Source organism: Acipenser ruthenus, chromosome 20, assembly GCF_902713425.1.
Source record: "Acipenser ruthenus chromosome 20, fAciRut3.2 maternal haplotype, whole genome shotgun sequence".
Taxonomy (NCBI): domain Eukaryota; kingdom Metazoa; phylum Chordata; class Actinopteri; order Acipenseriformes; family Acipenseridae; genus Acipenser; species Acipenser ruthenus.
Genome location: NC_081208.1, coordinates 15,986,945 through 16,008,454, shown reverse-complemented (window position 1 = coordinate 16,008,454; position 21,510 = coordinate 15,986,945). Strand labels below are relative to the sequence as shown.

The 21,510-nt window shown below is 50.7% G+C and overlaps 1 protein-coding gene across 1 annotated transcript; it reads right to left on the bottom strand.

Annotated features, from left to right (window-relative positions):
• Window positions 1-734: 734 nt before the first annotated feature.
• On the bottom strand, window positions 735-8,985 carry LOC117425199 (tapasin-related protein-like). The gene is made up of 10 exons (XM_034041971.3): window positions 8,760-8,985; window positions 7,712-7,957; window positions 7,104-7,373; window positions 6,235-6,411; window positions 5,042-5,209; window positions 4,679-4,782; window positions 3,035-3,275; window positions 2,397-2,495; window positions 1,951-1,982; window positions 735-1,216 (listed from the first exon to the last, which is right to left on the bottom strand). The coding sequence occupies exons 1-10, from the start codon at window positions 8,818-8,820 to the stop codon at window positions 1,208-1,210; spliced, it is 1,407 nt and encodes a 468-aa protein (XP_033897862.1). The 5' UTR covers window positions 8,821-8,985; the 3' UTR covers window positions 735-1,207.
• Between the last annotated feature and the right edge of the window lie 12,525 nt (window positions 8,986-21,510).

The window sequence follows — 21,510 nt, the reverse complement described above, 5'->3', positions numbered from 1 at the left end:
TTTGCTCACTCATTACAATCTGTTGCATGGAGTTGAAGATTATCTGTTCAGGGACGCCAAGATATTCAGTGAGAAAGCAAGGAAGCAAGCAAGGGGTCTGAGCAGCAGGGTAAAACGGAGGGGGCAACACAATCACACCCATTCCTATCAAGCAAGGGGTCTGAGCAGCAGGGTAAAACGGAGGGGGCAACACAATCACACCCATTCCTATCAAGCAAGGGGTCTGAGCAGCAGGGTAAAACAGTGGGGGCAACACAATCACACCCATTCCTATCAAGCAAGGGGTCTGAGCAGCAGGGTAAAACGGAGGGGGCAACACAATCACACCCATTCCTATCAAGCAAGGGGTCTGAGCAGCAGGGTAAAACGGAGGGGGCAACACAATCACACCCATTCCTATCAAGCAAGGGGTCTGAGCAGCAGGGTAAAACGGAGGGGGCAACACAATCACACCCATTCCTATCAAGCAAGGGGTCTGAGCAGCAGGGTAAAACGGAGGGGGCAACACGATCACACCCATTCATATCAAGCAAGGGGTCTGAGCAGCAGGGTAAAACGGAGGGGGCAACACAATCACACCCATTCCTATCAAGCAAGGGGTCTGAGCAGCAGGGTAAAACGGAGGGGGCAACACAATCACACCCATTCCTATCAAGCAAGGGGTCTGAGCAGCAGGGTAAAACGGAGGGGGCAACATAATCACACCCATTCCTATCAAGCAAGGGGTCTGAGCAGCAGGGTAAAACGGTGGGGGCAACACAATCACACCCATTCCTATCAAGCAAGGGGTCTGAGCAGCAGGGTTAAACGGAGGGGGCAACACAATCACACCCATTCCTATCAAGCAAGGGGTCTGAGCAGCAGGGTAAAACGGTGGGGGCAACACAATCACACCCATTCCTATCAAGCAAGGGGTCTGAGCAGCAGGGTAAAACGGTGGGGGCAACACAATCACACCCATTCCTATCAAGCAAGGGGTCTGAGCAGCAGGGTAAAACGGAGGGGGCAACACAATCACACCCATTCCTATCATGCTGCAATTATTTATCAGTCCCAATACTAGTTGGAGGGGAGTGTAGTTCGATATCATGAATCGATATATTCATTAAGTCTGCGTGTCCAATCAAAGAAGACGATGCTGTGTGAAGAGGTTTGGGGTTCATCTCGTAACTTCAGGAGTGCTGGTCCGTTTAGTTTGATGTAAATATCAATTTACCTGAAAAAAAAAATATATATAGTATCACTTATCACAGTATATAATCAGTTATAAAAGCTTCCCACACTAAAAGCACAGCAAAATATAATAAAGCACATCGAAAGCCTGGTAAAGCATAGGCAAGCACAGAGGTATGGTAAAGTATTTTAAAAAACATTGTAAACTAACGCAAATGAATAGTACAAAATACTAACACAGCATGTCAACGACCCTGAATTAAACCGCTGGATCAATGCAATGCAGTGACTTAGTACAGTAGTTAAAGAAATAGTAAAATCCTTTACCGTAAGCAAAGATAGTCTAAAAACAAAAAAGTCAGACCAGACAGACAGTGTATATAGAGAGTACAAAAAAGACAGATCAGACAGACAGTGTATATAGAGAGTACAAAAAAGACAGATCAGACAGTGTATATAGAGAGTACAAAAAAGACAGATCAGACAGTGTATATAGAGTACAAAAAAGACAGATCAGACAGTGTATATAGAGAGTACAAAAAAGACAGATCAGACAGTGTATATAGAGTACAAAAAAGACAGCTCAGACAGACAGTGTATATAGAGAGTACAAAAAAGACAGATCAGACAGTGTATATAGAGAGTACAAAAAAGACAGATCAGACAGTGTATATAGAGAGTAAATTAGGATCTTCTGAATTAAATGTTACTCAAAGGCGCTGTCGGTATATAAAGCCTCGGGGTGTTAGTTATTAGTTACAGTAGACAGACACTAACCTTGATATTTTTTAGTTGTCCTTTTTTGGCAACTGAAAATAAAAAATAGTTACACTTATTATAATTCCAGTCCAGTCTAGTCTAGTGATCTCAAACTGCAGTACAATGTAATTCCAGTCCAGTCTAGTCTAGTGATCTCAAACTGCAGTTACAATGTAATTCCAGTCCAGTCTAGTCTAGTGATCTCAAACTGCAGTACAATGTAATTCCAGTCCAGTCTAGTCTAGTGATCTCAAACTGCAGTTACAATGTAATTCCAGTCCAGTCTAGTCTAGTGATCTCAAACTGCAGTTACAATGTAATTCCAGTCCAGTCTAGTCTAGTGATCTCAAACTGCAGTTACAATGCAATTCCAGTCCAGTCTAGTCTAGTGATCTCAAACTGCAGTACAATGTAATTCCAGTCCAGTCTAATCTATATTGAAATGTATAAAGTCTATATTTTACCTGTCCCTTTGTTCCACTGCAACACAAGTTTATAAGCAGCAAATATGAAGATGAGTGTCGCCATGGAGACTCCGAGAATCAGCCAGAGTCTAGATTCTTCTGTAAAGGGAGGAGAGGAATCAGAGAGGGCCGTCAGTGTTGTCCTCACTAAAAATATCCTGGATCCTCTAATGTCACAATACGATGTGTATCGCGATACACGTGATGGTCCTCATGGGCTTTTTTACATTTCCAACTCCTTTATTAAAATCACTTCGAAGGAATTGGAAAAGATATTTTAGACGCATAATTGTGATTTTTCAATTGCTTTCATTTGAAGTCAATTTAATTGACTAACAGTGACTTCGACTTAAGTAATTTCCTGCCACTGTGAGAAGCTCATTTCTACAGAATACTGCTGATTGCAATTTTGATCAATGATGTGTTGGAATTGATTAAAAGGGAATGGAACTGGAATTGAAAAACAGGAATTAACCTCAAACCCTGTCTGTAAAAACAAAACAAAAACCGTACACACGCACAGAGAGGATCCTATAACATTAGGTATAAAACTACAGCTCCCAGGCTGCACCTCTGCACATGCTGCCCTGGACTGCGCTCAGCAGTGGAGCCTCCTGGGAGCTGCAGTGCAGTCGTACCCGGCAGTGTGAGAGTGAGGCTGGCTGTGAGCGGCTCGCTGAGGGAGGGGTGTGTCACGGAGCAGGTGAAAGTAGTCCCGGCGTCACAGGTGGAGGGATTCACCAGCACGTAGGCAGACAGTGAGTAGGTCCCGTCAGGGTGCTGCCTGTGGCTGGAGAAGTAGATATGAGGAAGGTGGGAAGGGGGAGGAGAGGAAGGGGAGGAGGAAGGAGAGGAGGAAGGAGACTGGGTCCAGACTACCTGCAATACAGAGCCGCTCGTTCAGACAGTGAAAAAAGTGAAAACACACATTCTTTTCAAGCAGTGAACATCATCCTTTCATGCAAACCTCATAAGCCCTTTATATGGGAAAAGATGCAAATGCCTGATGACAGTGTGTTATGTTTGTTGCATAATAGCCTTATATGAGGATGCCATTGTGTCTCCATATAAAGCAATGGGAAAAAATGTACAATAATTGTCAATGAAAAATATATTATGTGTCTCTCCGACTCTCTGGAACTCCCAGCTTTAGTGCATGATGCTCCCACAGTCGCTCCTTTCAAATCAACTCTCAAAACCCACGTGCTCTCTCGTGCTTTCAATGCTCTTTAAGCCTGATATCTGTTATTAGCTGTTGTCTAAATTGCTATTTCAGGTTTTTCACTCCATATTCATGATTCTGTATGACACACACATCCACAATGTTTAGAATTCACATCCTAGCCCTGTATTTAATGTATTTGCATTGTTTTTACTGTTTGTATTTAATGTACTATGTCCTGTATTTCACTGTATTTAATGTATTTGCATTGTTCCACACTATCTTGTAAAGCGCTTTGTGATGGTGGTCCACTATGAAAGGTGCTATATAAAATAAACATTGATTGATTGACTGACTTCAAATGTTTATTTTATTTATTTATTTTTTAATTTTTTAGCTCTCTTTAATTCTTCATGCATGCAAGGATCTTCAGTGTGCTTTTCCTCCAGTTTTCCTCAAGTTTACCATGCTTTTTCCATGGTAATACCATGTATTAACCATAATGTACCCTGGTTTAGCATGTTTATTAATATGCTTTACCATACCTCACTGTTCTTTGCATTGCTTTCCTATGCTGTACCATACTTTCACTATGCTTTATTACACTTTGCTATGCTTTTACTATGGTAAACTTTTATAAGGGTATTTTCCACTGTAAACTGTGTTCTCTCAAGTGAACTTAATACTGGATCAACAGAACCATCAACACCATACAATAGCAAGGGAAATAAAAATAAATAAACAAATCAAATGTAAAAACAAAGGCTCTTACTCCCTAAAGAGATACTTTACAAGGTTTCTTTTCAACCACTGAAAATGCTTAATGTCTTCAGTGAAGTTTTTTTTATATATAAATGACCACTAGGGGGAGTGCAATCCTCAATTATCTGATGTCACATTTGAACGTCCATTGATTGACTTTCTTTCTTTCTTTCTTTCTTTCTTTCTTTCTTTCTTTCTTTCTTTCTTTCTTTCTTTCTTTCTTTCTTTCTCCCTGATAATAATTCTCTCTCTTTCTTTGTTTCATCTGTCAGACACACACACAAACACACACACAGACAGACACACAGAGACCGGCACATACAGACAAACAGATGGACAGACAGAAAGATTGACACACCTGCACATCAAGGGGGTAGTATCTGTTGATCTCACAGCTCAGTCTCTCTGTCACTCCCTCCTGGAGCTGCAGAGCCTCGGGAACAAGATTCACTGAGGGGGGTTCTGAGGGGGAGATAGGAGAGCGAAACAGAGTGTGAAGGGGGGGTCATGATAATGAGAAAAATAAAAGAGGTGAGAGAATGGCTTTTAAACATGGTCAGCACTCTTCTAAAGGGGACAGAGGCAGTGATAATGTTAATGAAGCTAATAAGAGGTAAGATAATGAATTGGGAGGGCTGTAGGGCAGCCCTGGTTAGCAATGACAGTGTTAATCAGGCTCTGGGAGGGGAGGGTTGTAAGGCAGCCCTGGCTTGCTCCTCACCCTGGACCTGCACTTGAATGACTTGCTGTGCCTGGTACGGCCCGGCTGTCACGATGCAGATGTAGGTGCCCTCGTCCACCACTCGGAACCCAGGCAGGAAGAGCGAGGCGTTCCTGTGGGCAGCCAGCCTGGCAGAGTCGATCTGAGCCCCGGGGCGATCGGAGACTCCTGAAACAGAACCACGAGAGAGAGGAGGAGATACAAGGAAATACCAGGAAATACCAGAAAATACAGGAAATTGCAAGAAATACATGAAACAGAAGAACATACAAAGAAGACACAAGAAAGAAAACATTGAAGAAACTGAAGAAATAAGAAACAGAAGGAACTGAAGAAACAGAAGAAACAAGGAAAAACAGGAAACAACACAAAAAAACACAAAAAATACAAAAGAAAACTGTCATAAAACAGAAGAAAATGCAATAAAATACCATGAACTGAAAGAAAACAGAAGAAACACAGCACTGTGCAATACACCTCAATACATCTGCAACACACAGACTATCACAGAGAGAGCTGTGCAATACACCTCAATACATCTGCAACACAGACTATCACAGAGAGAGCTGTGCAATACACCTCAATATATCTGCAACACACAGACTATCATAGAGAGAGCTGTGCAATACACCTCAATACATCTGCAACAGACTATCACAGAGAGAGCTGTGCAATACACCTCAATACATCTGCAACACACAGACTATCACAGAGAGAGCTGTGCAATACACCTCAATACATCTGCAACACAGACTATCACAGAGAGAGCTGTGCAATACACCTCAATACATCTGCAACACACAGACTATCACAGAGAGAGCTGTGCAATACACCTCAATATATCTGCAACACACAGACTATCACAGAGAGAGCTGTGCAATACACCTCAATACATCTGCAGCATACAAAATTCAGACAAGTGTTTCGACTAGAAGTCTTTTTCACTGTCTTCAAATTAGTTTCTTTTAGTATTTCTTAGCATTACGAGTGTTTACTCATTAGGGATGATCCAGTGAATTATTTTTTAATATAAATTTAAATAAGAAGAATTAACCCTTTCATGCATGGTGACTTCACACGAGGACGAATATGAAAAACTCTTCTAGTCTTTATATATGGAAGACACAAATGCATGAGAGCATCATATGAGCCAGGGTTAAAAGGTGTAGCTCATTTAGTAGCTCAAGAATTACCTTCGTTCGTATCGCTGCGAAAGTGAAGAACACGCCTCCCGTTCCCCTTGTGCTGCACGCGCCACTCCACCTGCACTTCCTGTATGTGCTGCTCACCCGTGAAGCCGCAGTCTAGTAGCACAGTGCCCCCTAGTGCAGTGGAGACACTGGGCATGCTGGTGAACACATTGAACTGCGCTGTGACACACAGAGACAGAGCGAGGGGAGAGAGTTTGACACAAGAAACACTGACACCTCAACTCAATCAGCAGGAACACAGGGAAGGACATGTGACTGTACACTGGATAAAAACAGACCAAAGAGCACTTGTGAGAGGGGTCAAATAAGACTGGGGGGTGTACTAAGTGGGGTACCACAAGCGTCTGTACTTGAACCCTTTCTGTTCCTCATTTATATCCATGACTTGGACCAAGATACACATTGCAAGATTGTCAAATTTGCAGATGAAACCAAAGCTGGGGGAGTATTGGACTCATTCAAAGGGATTTGGGCTATTTCTGTAACTGGCCAGACAGAAATGTATTTAACATTAATTGCACAAACTCCTGGCTCCTGATCATTTCAATATTAATAATAATAGACTTCACTGAGGGGCGTTCTGAACCCCAGGACTGGGTGCAGCAGCAGCAGCAGGGCTAGTGTAAGTTTCTAACCCTCCTCAAACTCCTGGCACCTGATCATTTCAATAATAAACGTCATTGTGTTGTGAAACCCAGCACTGGGTTCTACAGGCTAGTGTGAGCTACTAACCTGTTTAAAGGTCACTTGGGGGTTAAACTCCAGTTTAAATAGAGAAAGACAGGTGCTTCTATTATTTTGGCCACACTGTAACTATGCTTAAAAACTACATTTCCCATAATGCTGTTTACCTGCCAGCTGAATGGTCCCACTGTCACTCAGAGGCAAGTCCAGCTTCTTCTGTTTCTGCGGCTCCATGCCCACCTCTCCTGTGATTGGCTGAGTCCTCATCACCATGGTGGCACTAACCCCGCCCCCCTCTACCTGCAGGCTGCAAATAAACCAGGCTGTTTCCGACACCTCATCCTGGGGGTAGTACTGGCTGATCTCACATGTCACTTCCTGTTCGTTGCAGTCGGCGTGGAGCAGCGACTCAGCTCCTGGGATTGACGCTGATGTCACTGCATGAGAAGCGCATTGATTGGTTAGACAAAAAAGGGGTGTGTTTTTTATTAAACAACTGTACAACATGTGCACAAGCCTATCCTTTTCTGGGAACATGCAGTTAATCCTTCAGTTTAGCTGTGTTTTTGCATCAGTCATTAAATGCACGAGTCTCTTTATAATATAATAACCTGGAACTTGACTTTAACCCTTGGTATAGCCAGGATGTGCTTATCACAGGTAAGCAGGAGCGAGTAAACGCTTTACTCCTGAAATGAGAAGCAGGTAAACTCAGTTTACCCTCCTTGACCCTCGACCCTCGACCTTACTGCTGATCAGAACCCCCCTCACTGACCTTCCACCTCGAATATGAGTGCTTCGGGGTCGAAAGGGGGAGGCTGGTACTCGGTATAGCTGTCCAGGGTTTCGTGTTCTGGCACGCCGACCTTCCTCAGCACCAGGGTGGCAGGCTGGCGGGAGAACGCCGATGCGAACATTGATAGCCGCCCACCCCCCTCCTCCACCAGAGAGCATTCCAGAACAATATCCACCAATCGCAGCACGGCCGGGGGGTCAGCGCTGGGGTCAGGATCCGAACCGGCTGCGGGAGGGAGGAAGACATTTTGAACATCCAAAAAAACCTAAATAACTATATACAGTGATCCGCAGACCTGCTGAATTACATTGGCGATTGGAACTCTAGTTGAACCTTGGCACACCTGTGTAATTAAAATTGTAATAGTAATTTCAGCAAAAAATGCTGCTCTAATTGTAAGGATAGTTACATGGTACTGTCATTGATATTTCAGTGTCACTGTAACTTCAATACAAACTGACACGATGCATTTGGCTTAGACTCCTTTTAATAAGAATTATGGCGGTCCCTTAAAATTCGTAATGAGAGTTGACTGTATGTTGCTGTGTTGTTCGGTTTTAGTTTTGTTAAACTAACCAGTCGGGTTTCTAAGGCAGGTGATTCCGCTGCTGCCAGTAGCTGCACAAAACACATTATTAGATACGTATGTCTCTTTCTTCAGCCCTGATGTTAAACTAGGGGCAGCAGTATATCTTCTTACTGGCAGTAGAATTTGTAGGATACTGGTAATAAGAAACCCCCAAAAGACGGTGAGGGAAATACAGGTGTCCTATGGACCCTGCATTCAGGCAACTATTTACTGCATTGCAAGACGTGTACAGAACCGATACAAACAGACAGATAAACATTATAAAAACCTAATACAGTGAGATGTTACCAGCAATCCATAATGGCTTGATTTTAGCAAACATATAACTACATATCTAGACTCAGATTTGTGATATTTTAAATCTACAACGCCATATTGTTTAGATGTAGATTTGTTTGTCGCGTCAACTTATCGTAATGTATTAATAACGATTCTTACCAATACCCAGGATTGCACACAGGGCTACAGCACACACCGACAAGGCGCACTTCAAATACATGCTTCTATGATAAACGCCTTTTTTGATTTTCCTTTTTTGTTATTTGTTGCTCTTTAAGTTATAGACGGATATAAACAGACTGTATAATACAATAGCGTCTTCATATACGAACTGCAAAAAAAAAAACATTGGTTTAACATGATATTTCACTTTTGCTTTCATTTTTGAAGTTTGGGATTTTAAAAACAGGAAGTTATTATTTTTCAAATGTAATAATTCGACAAATTGTGATCCACACAAAGCAAGCCCAAAGTATCGCTGATATATGCCTAATAATAATTTCGATATTTATTTATTTATTAGTTTGAGGGGGGGGGGGGGGGGATCTTTTTGTTGCTGCAGGAAGGCCTCAGCCAATCAGAAGGAACGCTTCCTCATGCGTCATTAGTTACCAGGAAGACGTGCGAAACTGAATATAGGGCAGAGGTTCCCGCACTTTTTTACCTGAGGCCTACCTTTTTAGCTGCATTAAGCACTGCGGCCCACTGTTAGCACTCCTTGGGGAAAATGTCAAATTAAAAACATTTCATACGTTTAAACCTCTAACATAAATAACCCTAATCTAAACTGCCGTGCACTTTAATTTTAGTAAATAAAATAAATTGCAAAAACTAAACACTTTTTTTTATTATTATTTTTTTTTATCAAACCTTGAATTAGGTACCTTTGTATAATTGAAAATTTTAGAAATGCGTTTATATTTCTTGGTCATCATGTCTCTTATTATCCCCATTCATAAATACCTGAACAGGAATCACGTTTGAGTAAAACCAGTATAACGTGCACAAGAACATAACTCTTAAATCCTTGTTTCTGAACACTGAAACTAAAACGTCCAGCCGTTACCTCTCATGCTGAACTGTCATGCACAAAAAAAGGAACGCGCGCAATAGAGAAGGAAGCGAGAGCCTTGCATAAGTTACTTTTTTTGCCACTACTGCGTATCACGAAACACAACTTGCAAAGTCACTTTCAGTTGGCTTGCAACATCCCCCCACCCAAAAAAATAAATAAACAAGTAAAAAAAATCGCGGAGCGAAACTGTGCCACTTAACCAAATAAATGGAATGGAATGGGGCTACCTAGTCATGTTAATGACGCAGAATCACTGGGCTCCTTTACGACCCAAATTGACAAAGCTTTGAGATCAATCAGCTACTAGGGACCAGAAAGCTTATTGCTTTATTTTCTTGTGTTCTGTACTTAAGAAGGAATGATCGTGTCAAACTGAACAGGATTATTGTAAAATGCCCTCTTGTTCTTTTTATTACATTCTTTTCTCCAGTAGATGTCAGCATTGTCCATATGTTGCAATATATATTCTTGAAACATATTTCGCACATTATACATGCCCTTGGAGGCTATAGTTCATGTTGAGAAAATATTTAAAATATCCTTATTGTTGTGTTCGCTAATATTCCATGGTAAAAGCACAGTAAAGTGTAGTAAAGCTCAGTGAAAGAAAGAATGCGTGGTAAAGAGAAGATAACGAACCAGCCTCCTCAAAGTTTACTGCTTTGGTACCCCCCTAGTAAAAGCACAGCACAGGGTAGTAAAGCACAGAGAAGATAATGAACCAGCCCCTTCTCAGAGTTTACTGCTGTCTTTAGGGCAGCAGTGTGGAGTAGTGGTTAGGGTTCTGGACTCTTCACTGGAGGGTTGTGGGTTCAATCCCAGGTGGGGGACACTGCTGCTGTACCCTTGAGCAAGGTACTTTACCTAGATTGCTCCAGTAAAAACCCACCTGTATAAATGGGTAATAATATGTAAAAAACAATGTAATTGAATGTAAAATATAATATGATATCTTGTAACAATTGTAAGTCGCCCTGGATAAGGGTGTCTGCTAATAAATAAATAATAATAATATCCCCTGGTAAAAGGACAGTGTAGTAAAGCACAGAGAAGATAATGAACCAGCCCCTTCTCAAAGTTTACTACAGTTACTGCACATTCATTTTCTTTCTTATTAAGAAGAGAATTATAGCTGTTATTATTATTATTATTATTATTAGTAGTAGTAGTAGTAGTAGTAGTAGTAGTAGTAGTAGTAGTATTAGTAGTAGTAGTAGTAGTAGTAGTAGTAATAGTAGTAGTCCTATTTAAGGCCTGGTGGCTGGACTACACTGACTGCCCAACAGCAGCCGGTGCACCAGCCGGAGAAAAAATTCATTTTCGCACCCCTAAACAAATAGGGGTGCCAACAAGAACTAGGCCTTAACTGTAGTCCTATTTAAGGAACAGTTATGTTCTGCACCGACTGCCCAATGGCAGCCGGTGCACCAGCCGCCCAAAGGCGGCCGGAGAAAAAATTCAAATTAGCACCCCTAAACAAATAGGGGTACCAACAAGAACTAGGCCTTAACTGTAGTAGCAGTAGTAGTAGTAGTAGTAGTAGTCCTATTTAAGGCCTAATGGCCGGACTACACCGACCGCCCAGTGGCAGTCGGTGCACCGGCCGCCCAAAGGCGGCCGGAGAAAAAATTCAATTTAGCACCCCTAAAATAGGGGTGCCAACAAGGACTAGGCCTTAACTAATAAACAGAAAAGACCAGATAAAAGGACTGTAAATTAAATCTTTATAACAAAAGGGGAGGTGGAACAGAGCACGCCCCCCAGAGCCCACCGGTCGACAAAGGTGGCCATGTCGCCAGCGGACTCCGCGTGGGCGTGCTCTAACTTAACCCTTGAGCGGATAAGGGCCCTGAACATGGCCCCGCAGTCAAAGAGACCCTCCCCGATCATCTTACGCTTCCTGGTCTTGTAAATTGCCAGTTTAGCAAGAGCCAGGAGCAGATTCACGAGGAGGTCCCTCTTCTTGCTGGAGCCATGAACAGGGTGCCCGAATATGAGGAGGGTTGGGGAGAAGTGCAGCCAGAACTGCAGCATGAGGTTCTTTAGCAGCAAAAAGAAAGGCTGCAGCCTGGCGCACAGAAAATAAATGTGACTTACCGACTCGGACTGACCGCAGAAAGGGCATGCGGCGTCCGAGTCGGTAAAGTGACGCAGGATCTCTCCTGACGCGAGCGCTCCGTGCAGGACCCTCCACCCCAAGTCCCCAGCTCCCCTGGAGACCAGCGGGGAGTACAGGGCCTCCCACTGGGGACCGACGCCCTCCGGTGGTCGGAGGGTCTCCCGCCAAGCGGTGTCTCGGCGGGAGACGAGGGCGAGGAAGTGGAGGGTGTGGAGCGTCATCGCGTACAGGGTCCTCCTCGACGCCGATCGGAGGGGCGTCGAGGAGAACTGCGAGATCCTGCTCAGGTTGTTCTCGAGGGGAGGCCGAGGGGGGGCTCGGGCCTTGGGTTCGATCAGCAGGACCGGAGAGCCGGGGGTAGGGGGGGGGATGGAAGATGGCTCCCCGGTCCTGAGAACTCCCTCGAGATACCTGACAGAGTCTGGGTGCAACGCTGCTTTGCACTCCCGGATCGCGCGGCCGGCCGTCCTGACGGTCGCCCGAGCCGCCCTGGCGACGAGCGACTCGGGGGTCAGCCACTCTGACCGCTCGCGATCCAGGAGATCCCAGACTCTGGTCACCTTGGCCGAGATCAGCGCGCGCCGCACCGAGGGGGACTCCAACGCCTGCGCACCCAGGTGGGGGTTGTGCAGCAGGGGCTCCAGCAGGAGTTCCTCGCCCTCGGTCGGAACGGCGTCTCGGCCGACAGAAAACATGCTCCGGGTCCTGAGCAGGTCCTGGTAAAAGACCGGCAGCTCGGGGAGACGGATTCCCCGGAGGTCGATCCAAAGGAGCTGCCGGTCGTAGCCCAGGTCGTGCAGCTGGCGCAACAAAAGCGACGCCAGCGTGCACCACTGCGGGGCCGGGTCTGCGTAGAGGAATCTCTGCAGCGTCTGGAGGCGGAAGGTGTGCACCTGGCTCTTGATGCACACCAACCCTTGGCCTCCCTCGGCCAGAGGGAGGCTCAGAACCGCCGCAGAGACCCAGTGCTTTCCGGCCCAGAAGAAGTCCGTCAGCTTCCTCTGGACCCTGGACACAAACTCAGGGGGCGGGCTCAGGACGGTGAGTCGATGCCAAAGCATCGACGCCACCAGTTGGTTAATCACTAAAGCCCGTCCCCTGAAGGAAAGCAGTCTCAGCAGACCCGACCACGACCTCAGCCTAGCAGCCACCTTGTCCTCCAACTCCACCCAGTTGGCTGCGACCGAGGTCTCCGCGGGGCTCAGGTGGACTCCCAGATATTTAAAACTGTCCGCGCTCCACTTGAACTGCTGGAGCGCGACGGGGAGGGAGTCCACCCGCCAGGGACCCACCAGTAACCCGGAGCACTTGTCCCAGTTGATCCTGGCAGAGGAAGCGGCAGAGTAGACGCTCTGGCAGCTCCGCATCCTCTCCAGGTCAACCGGGTCGGAGGCCACCAGGAGCACGTCGTCGGCGTAGGCCGACAGGACCACCCTCGTGTCCGGCGCGCCGAGCGCCAACCCCGTGAGCCTCCTGCGAAGGAGGCAGAGGAAGGGCTCGATGCACAGCGCGTACAGTTGTCCGGACAGAGGGCAGCCCTGACGCACTCCTCTCCTGAACGCGAGGGGCGCGGTCAGGGACCATTTAACCTTTACGAGGCACTCGGCAGAGGCGTACAGCATCCGGAACAGGCCGACAAAGCGCGGCCCGAATCCGAATGCTCGCAGGGTTCCGAAGAGATACTCGTGATCCACCCGGTCGAACGCCTTCTCCTGATCCAGCGACAGGAAGGCGACCGACCGACCGGTCCTCCTGCAGTAGTGCAGGAGGTCCCGAACCAGAAAGATGTTATCGAAAATCGTCCGGTTCGGGACCGTGTAGGACTGGTCGGGGTGGATCACGTCTGCCAGCACGGACTTGAGCCTCAGGGAGGCGGCCTTGGCCACGATTTTATAGTCCGTGCATAGCAGCGAGACCGGGCGCCAGTTCTTCAGGCAGCGGAGATCCCCCTTCTTGGGCAGGAGCGTGATGACCGCCCGCCTCATCGAAAGGGGCATCTCCCCGGTCTCGTAGGCTTCCGCCAGGACCCGCGCAAAGGCGGGCCCCAGCAAGTCCCAAAACTTCTTGTAGAACTCCACGGTCAGCCCGTCGATGCCCGGCGATTTGTTATAGGGCATCTGACCGAGGGCGTCGGAGAGCTCGGCCAGGGTCAGCTGGCCCTCGAACTCGTCCCGGACGCCCTCGCCGACCGTGGGAAGCCCATCCCACAGAACCCTGCACGCGTCGGAGTCGACGGGATCCGGAGAGAAGAGGGCCGAGTAGAAGGCCCTGGCCCTCTCGTTCACGCTCTCCGGATCCGTCAGAAGGGAGCCGTCGTCCGCCAGGAGGCAGGTGATGTTCTTGCGGTCTCCCTTCTTTTTCTCCAACGCGTAGAAGAAGTGTGTGCCGCGGTCCATCTCCCGGAGGAACTGGACGCGCGAGCGCACAAACGCCCCCCGGGACCGCTGGAGCTGCAGATCCCGCAGGGTGCACTTCTTCTCCTCGTACGCGCTCTGCTCGAGTTGGTCCCCGCGAGCCAGGCGGCTCTCCAGACCGAGCAGCTCCCTTTCCAGCCGCTCGATCCGCGAGTCCCTCCGCCTGCTCGCGCCCCTCGTGTACTCCTGACAGAGGACCTTGATCTGCGCTTTCCCCACGTCCCACCACTGACGCCAGGTGGGGAAGCGAGATCGCCTGCCGTGCCAGACCGTCCAAAAGTCCCGGAAAGACCGCTCAAAGCGCTCGTCCTCCAACAGGCTGTTGTTGAAGTGCCAGTAGGCAGAGAAATGCCTAGCTGGCACCACGGCCACCGTCACGGCCACCAGGTTGTGGTCCGTGAACGGCGCCGGCCTGATGTCGGAGGCGCGAACGCAATGAGCGTGGTTCCGCGACACGTAGAACCTGTCAATCCGGGACTGAGACACCCGCCCCTCCCTCACCCTGGTGAAGGTGAAGGCCGAGGCGTCCGGGTGCTGCCACCGCCAGATGTCGACCAGAGAGAGCCGAGCGATCAGCTCTCTCAGGGCGGCCGACGAGAGCGGGTAGGGCTCGCGCCCCACCCGGTCCGCGGCCTCGAGGGTGCAGTTGAAGTCACCCCCGAGGACCACGAGCTCGTCGGCGCCGATGGTGTTCAGATGGTTCGACATCCGGCGGAAAAACTGGACCCTCGCCGGACCCGAGGACGGAGCGTACGCGTTCACCAGGTGAACGGTAGCGTCCCCGTCCCGGATCCGGTGGTGCAACAGACGGCCCGGCACGACGTTGACCACATCGAGCACCGTGGGAACAAAGGACCCGGAGAAGAGCGTCGCCACCCCACAAGATGACTCGGTGAGGTGGCTGAAGGACACTCTCCCCCCCCACTCCAGCAGCCAGTTGGCCTCGGCCTGCGGGGTGGAGTGGGTTTCCTGCAGGAAGCACACAGAGTAACCCCCTTTTTTCAGGAAGGAGATTACCTGGGCCCTGCGGAAATGGTCCTTGCATCCGTTGACGTTCACGGTCCCGATGCGATACATGGTCCTCTGTCAGGAGTAGTTGGCGACACTCACGGGAGATCCTGAGATCTCCCGAAGTTCACCAACTGGTCGTGAAACTTTCGGGCACGTATGTGCACGCACGTGCCCGAAGTTTTGCTGGCGTGGCTGGCCCTGAGGAAGGACCTCACAGAGTTGAGGATCCTCTGGAAATCCCCCCATTTGTCCAGGGCCAGCTGGACCTTGTCCCTGCGGTGGATGGTGGCCTCCAGGAACTCCAGGAGCTCCGCCGCAGGGATGTCCGGAGAAGGGGCGGACAGACTCTCCGAGCCCACGCTGCACGCGGACTCGGAGTCCTCCTCCCTCTCCTCCGGTTCTCCACCGCCCCCCTCGCGGTGGAGAAGCACAACGCACTCACGTTGGTGGGTGAGCGCGTTGCGTCTTATTTTGATCTTAACCGACTCCCCCAGCGCCCCCCCCCCAGGGGACGCGGCGGGAGAGATCGGCGGAGGGACCCTGGCGGGGACCGTCTGCACCCTCGATTTCGGGGGCGCAGACGGTCGCTCGACGTACACCGCCGAGCCGGACGGTCTCGTCGTCCCCGCTCTGGGTCCCTCCTTGGAGGTCCGAGGCACGGTCTCAGGCCCGTCCTCTTCCCTCGAAGGAAGGGGATCCACCCTCTCGGGTCCTTCCCCTCCCTCCCCTAGAGAAAGGGGATACACCCTTTCGGGTCCTTCCCCTTCCTCCGCATCAGTCACCGGTTGTTGATTTTTCAGGGGCTCCTCCCGCGCCCCCTCGGTGACTGGAACCGGCCCCTCGATGCTGGGTCGGGGGCCGGTTTCTTGGCCCCGTTGCACTTCGGGGAGGGGATCTACCGCGAGGGCACCACCTTCTGCCCTCTCCGGTTCTTCCCCTCCCTTCCGCGCTCCGGAGACCAATGTAAACGCGGGCTCCGCAGAGCCCGCCGCTGCCTCAGGGGGTGTTTCCTCATCCCCCTCCGCGGCAGCACGAGGGCCGAAACCCCCGTCGCCGCAGGAGAGGGAATTCTGAGGCAGCTCGTGTTGTGTTTGGGGGGGCTCAGCTCCCCCCTCCGACCCCTCGGCGGGGGTCGCTTGCATGGGCTCCGCGTTGTCTGCGGAGCCCACGCTTGCCTCGGGAGCTGAATCCGCCTCCTCCACGGAGGCGGGAGCCCAAGACAGCTCTTGTTCTGGTTGGGGTGGTTCAACCCCCCCCTCCGACCCCTCGGCGGGGGTCGCCTGCATGGGCTCCGCATTATCCGCGGAGCCCACGCTTGCCTCGGGAGCCCGAGGCAGCTGTTGTTCCGGGAGGGGTAGTTGGTCCTCCCCCTCCGGCCCCTCGGCCGGGGTCGCCTGCATGGGCTCCGCATTATCCGCGGAGCCCACGCTTGCCTCGGGAGCCCGAGGCAGCTCTTGTTCCGGGAGGGGTAGTTGTTCCTCCCCCTCCGGCCCCTCGGCGGGGGTCGCCTGCATGGGCTCCGCTTTGTCCGCGGAGCCCACGCCTGCCTCGGGAGCTGGTTCCGCCGCCCCCTCCTCGGCAACACAGGGTTCAGGACCCGCGTCGCCGTCGGAGGAAGGCGGTGCCCGAGGCAGCTGTTCTTTCGGGGGCCCCTCCTGCGCCCCCTCGGCGACCTCCGCTGCGGCCGGCCCCCCGATGGTAGGGTCGGGGCCGGCTTCCGAGGTCTGTGGTGTGACGGGGAGGGGATCTACCCGAAGGGCTTCTTTTGCCCTCGCGGGTTCCTCCCTCCCCTTTGGCCTCTCGGCGGGGGCCTCTTCCATGGGCTCCGCTGCCTTTGCGGAGCCCCGGACCGCCTCGGGGGGTGGTTCCTTCTCCCCCTCCGTGGCAGCACGAGGGCCGGAGCCCTCGTCGCCGGTAGAGGGGGGACGCCGAGGCGGTCTCTTTCTTTTTTGGGGGCCCTCTATCGCCCCCCCGGGGACCCTCAGCAAGAGGCCGAGACGTGTGCACTTGCGTGCACACGTGGGAAGACGCGCCTGCGCCTTCCTTTTCCCCCTGAGGCTGCCGGAGGAGGTCCCCTGCCCTGCCACAGCAACGGGGAGCCCACCTCCGGCAGCGCTTTTCTCCTCGTACCCGGGGATGAGGTGCTTTGTTTTACGGGCGGCTTTGCCGCCCTGCCTCGCGGGGGGTGCCGTCGAGGGAGTACCTTTGTCTGGGACTCCCCCTGACCCACCGCCAGATGGTGCGGCGGCGGGCTTCGTCTCCCCCCGCTTGGCCTCCCCGGTGGACCTGGCCACCACCTTCTTCTTACGGCGGGCGACCAAGGTCCACTCGGCGACCTTCTCCCCCCGCGCGCTTTCGGGAGGCGCGGAGGGTCCGGCCGCCTCGGGGGCCCTCTCTCCCTTTCCCTCCCCGGATGTTACTGGGAGGGGGGCGGGTACTTTTTTGCCCCCCTTCTCTGCGGGCCTCTTGGAGGGCCCCGGGGGCGAGGTGGACTCGGAGGGGCGCGGTGCCTGCGCGGGTGGCTTTGCGCTTTGCTGGAGCTTGGGGCACCTCTTCTTCTGGTGCCCCAGCTCCTTGCAGTGAAAGCACCGCACCTCCTCCGAGGAATAAAAGATCACATAATTGGTCCCCTCGAAGGGGACCACAAAGCTGCCCTCCGCGGTGTCCCTCCCCGCCAGGTGGACGGTCACCTGGCGGCGGAAGGACAAGATGTGGCGGAAGGCCTGGTCTCTGCAGCCCAGGGGGATGGGGTGGATGGCCGTCTTGACCTCCCCCAGGGCTTGCAGATGGGGCATGAGCAGGGCATCCTGAATAAACGGTGGCACGTTAGACAGGATGACCCTGCTGCCCAGCCCCGCGAGGGGCTCGATGGGGACAAACATGCCCCCCACGCTGAGACCCCTCTCGATCGCGGTGTTCGCGGCGGCCTCCGATCTCAGGAAAAAGACGGCTTTCCCGTACATTTTGGAGGCCGCCACGATCGCTGCTGGTCCCACCGCCTTCGCCATGGCCTTGACGAAGCCCTCGATCGAGAGGGAGTCTCGCAGGAGGCACCTGACCCCGTGCCTCCTGGTGATATTTTTAAATGGGGGGGCCGCGTTGCTCGCGGCCACCTTTGCCCATTGCTTGGGGGGCTGTGGTGTCTGCCCACTCATTATTTACTTTTATTTGTATTATTTATTTCTTTATTTATGTATTTATTTATTTATTAATTAAACAAGAAACAAACAATAGTTCAAAAAAAAATAAAACAAACACAAATTGCACACCCCTGCACTCCAATAGTGCAGGGGCGCACAGAACAGAAAAGTTTTAAATCAAAACAAAATTCGTAATAATTTTTTTTTTTTTTTTTTTTTTTTTTTTTTTTTTTTTTTTTTTTTTAAATTAAATAAACGAAAAATAGCTACCCCTGCACTCCAATAATGCAGGAGTAGCAAAGTAAAAAATTAAACAAACAAACAGAAAATATTAATTTATTTTAAAACAACGAAAAAATAAAATTTACACACACACACCCCTGCACTTCAATAGTGCAGGGGCACACACACAACAAAAAATAAAACAATCAAAAAACAAAGGGATTTTTTTTTTTTTTTTTTTTTTTTTTTTTTTTTTTTTAATACAAACAAACGTATTTGTTTACTTTTAAATAAATAAACAAATACAAATTCACCCACCCCTGCACTACAATAGTGCAGGGGCACAAAGAAAATTCAAAAATAAACCAAAGTTCAAAACTAAGAAATAGTTTTAAACTCAAAAGAAAGTCAAAAAATCAAACAAAGGGCAAACAAAGGAGCACACGGCCTGTGCTCCCTGCCTGCCCTTCCCCCACTCTGCACACAGCAGAGATGGGGGATTTTTTTAAAACAAAACGATTTTTAACACAAAAACTAAAACAGTTATTTATATAAAAATAATTTTCTTAAAAACACAAAAATAAAAGCTTTAAAGTAAAATTAATGAATTAATAAAAGGAGTGTTTTAAAAAGAAGGAAAATTCAAAGAAGGAAAAATCTCTCCTGCACTTGCTTATGGAGGCAAGTGCAGGGAGAGAAAAGGACAAACTAAATAAGTGTTTTATTTAAAAATAAAACAACTTCACCAGAATGTTTTTCAACTAAAAGGTGCACTACTACTTTAGATAAGTGAAATTATAAAAAGTTTTACAAAATAAAAAGTTTAAATAACTGTTTTTATATGTTTTTACACACAGCTGCAGGAGCTCCACAAATGTGTGACCTGTCAGTAGTCCTATTTAAGGTCCGTTTGAAGGGACTACACCAGCTGTCCAAAGACAGCTGGACAAAAATTCAAATTAGCACCCTTTATGGGTGCTAAAAAAGACGAACCTTAACTAAATTAAATGAGGAACCGGTCAAAAAGAGCTGTAAATTAAATTTTCAAATCCAAAGGGGAGGTGTGCAGAGCACGCCCCCTAGAGCCCACTGGTCGACAAAAGATGTCATGTCGCCAGCAGACTCCGCGTGGGCGTGCTCCAACTTAACCCGGGATCGGACAAGGGCCCTGAACATGGCCCCACAGTCAAAGAGACCCTCCCCGATCATCTTACGCTTCCTGGTCTTGTAAATTGCCAGTTTAGCAAGAGCCAGGAGCAGATTCACGAGGAGGTCCCTCTTCTTGGTGGAGCCATGAACAGGGTGCCCGAAAATGAGGAGGGTGGGGGAGAAATGCAGCCAGAACTGCAGCAAAAGGTTTTTCAATAAAAGGAAAAACGGCTGCAGCCTGGCGCAAAGAAAATAAATGTGACTTACCGACTCGGACTGACCGCAGAAAGGGCATGCGGCGTCCGAGTCGGTAAAGTGACGCAGGATCTCTCCTGACGCGAGCGCTCCGTGCAGGACCCTCCACCCCAAGTCCCCAGCTCCCCTGGAGACCAGCGGGGAGTACAGGGCCTCCCACTGGGGACCGACGCCCTCCGGTGGTCGGAGGGTCTCCCGCCAAGCGGTGTCTCGGCGGGAGACGAGGGCGAGGAAGTGGAGGGTGTGGAGCGTCATCGCGTACAGGGTCCCCCTCGACGCCGATCGGAGGGGCGTCGAGGAGAACTGCGAGATCCTGCTCAGGTTGTTCTCGAGGGGAGGCCGAGGGGGGGCTCGGGCCTTGGGTTCGATCAGCAGGACCGGAGAGCCGGGGGTAGGGGGTGGGATGGAAGATGGCTCCCCGGTCCTGAGAACTCCCTCGAGATACCTGACAGAGTCTGGGTGCAACGCTGCTTTGCACTCCCGGATCGCGCGGCCAGCCGTCCTGACGGTCGCCCGAGCCGCCCTGGCGACGAGCGACTCGGGGGTCAGCCACTCTGACCGCTCGCGATCCAGGAGATCCCAGACTCTGGTCACCTTGGCCGAGATCAGCGCGCGCCGCACCGAGGGGGACTCCAACGCCTGCGCACCCAGGTGGGGGTTGTGCAGCAGGGGCTCCAGCAGGAGTCCTTCGCCCTCGGTCGGAACGGCGTCTCGGCCGACAGAAAACATGCTCCGGGTCCTGAGCAGGTCCTGGTAAAAGACCGGCAGCTCGGGGAGACGGATTCCCCGGAGGTCGATCCAAAGGAGCTGCCGGTCGTAGCCCAGGTCGTGCAGCTGGCGCAACAAAAGCGACGCCAGCGTGCACCACTGCGGGGCCGGGTCTGCGTAGAGGAATCTCTGCAGCGTCTGGAGGCGGAAGGTGTGCACCTGGCTCTTGATGCACACCAACCCTTGGCCTCCCTCGGCCAGAGGGAGGCTCAGAACCGCCGCAGAGACCCAGTGCTTTCCGGCCCAGAAGAAGTCCGTCAGCTTCCTCTGGACCCTGGACACAAACTCAGGGGGCGGGCTCAGGACGGTGAGTCGATGCCAAAGCATCGACGCCACCAGTTGGTTGATCACTAAAGCCCGTCCCCTGAAGGAAAGCAGTCTCAGCAGACCCGACCACGACCTCAGCCGAGCAGCCACCTTGTCCTCCAACTCCACCCAGTTGGCTGCGACCGAGGTCTCCGCGGGGCTCAGGTGGACTCCCAGATATTTGAAACTGTCCGCGCTCCACTTGAACTGCTGGAGCGCGACAGGGAGGGAGTCCACCCGCCAGGGACCCACCAGTAACCCGGAGCACTTGTCCCAGTTGATCCTGGCAGAGGAAGCGGCAGAGTAGACGCTCTGGCAGCTCCGCATCCTCTCCAGGTCAACCGGGTCGGAGGCCACCAGGAGCACGTCGTCGGCGTAGGCCGACAGGACCACCCTCGTGTCCGGCGCGCCGAGCGCCAACCCCGTGAGCCTCCTGCGAAGGAGGCAGAGG

What these genes read in the sequence shown, in the direction of transcription:
- LOC117425199 (XM_034041971.3), bottom strand. Translation starts at nt 8,820, where the DNA reads ATGTATTTGAAGTGCGCCTTGTCGGTGTGTGCTGTAGCCCTGTGTGCA. An exon ending in ACTACCCCCTTGATGTGCAG is followed by an intron (nt 3,276 to 4,678) that starts GTGTGTCAATCT and finishes TCTGTATTGCAG; the next exon opens with GTAGTCTGGACCCAGTCTCC. An exon ending in CCTCACTCTCACACTGCCGG is followed by an intron (nt 2,496 to 3,034) that starts GTACGACTGCAC and finishes CTCCCTTTACAG; the next exon opens with AAGAATCTAGACTCTGGCTG.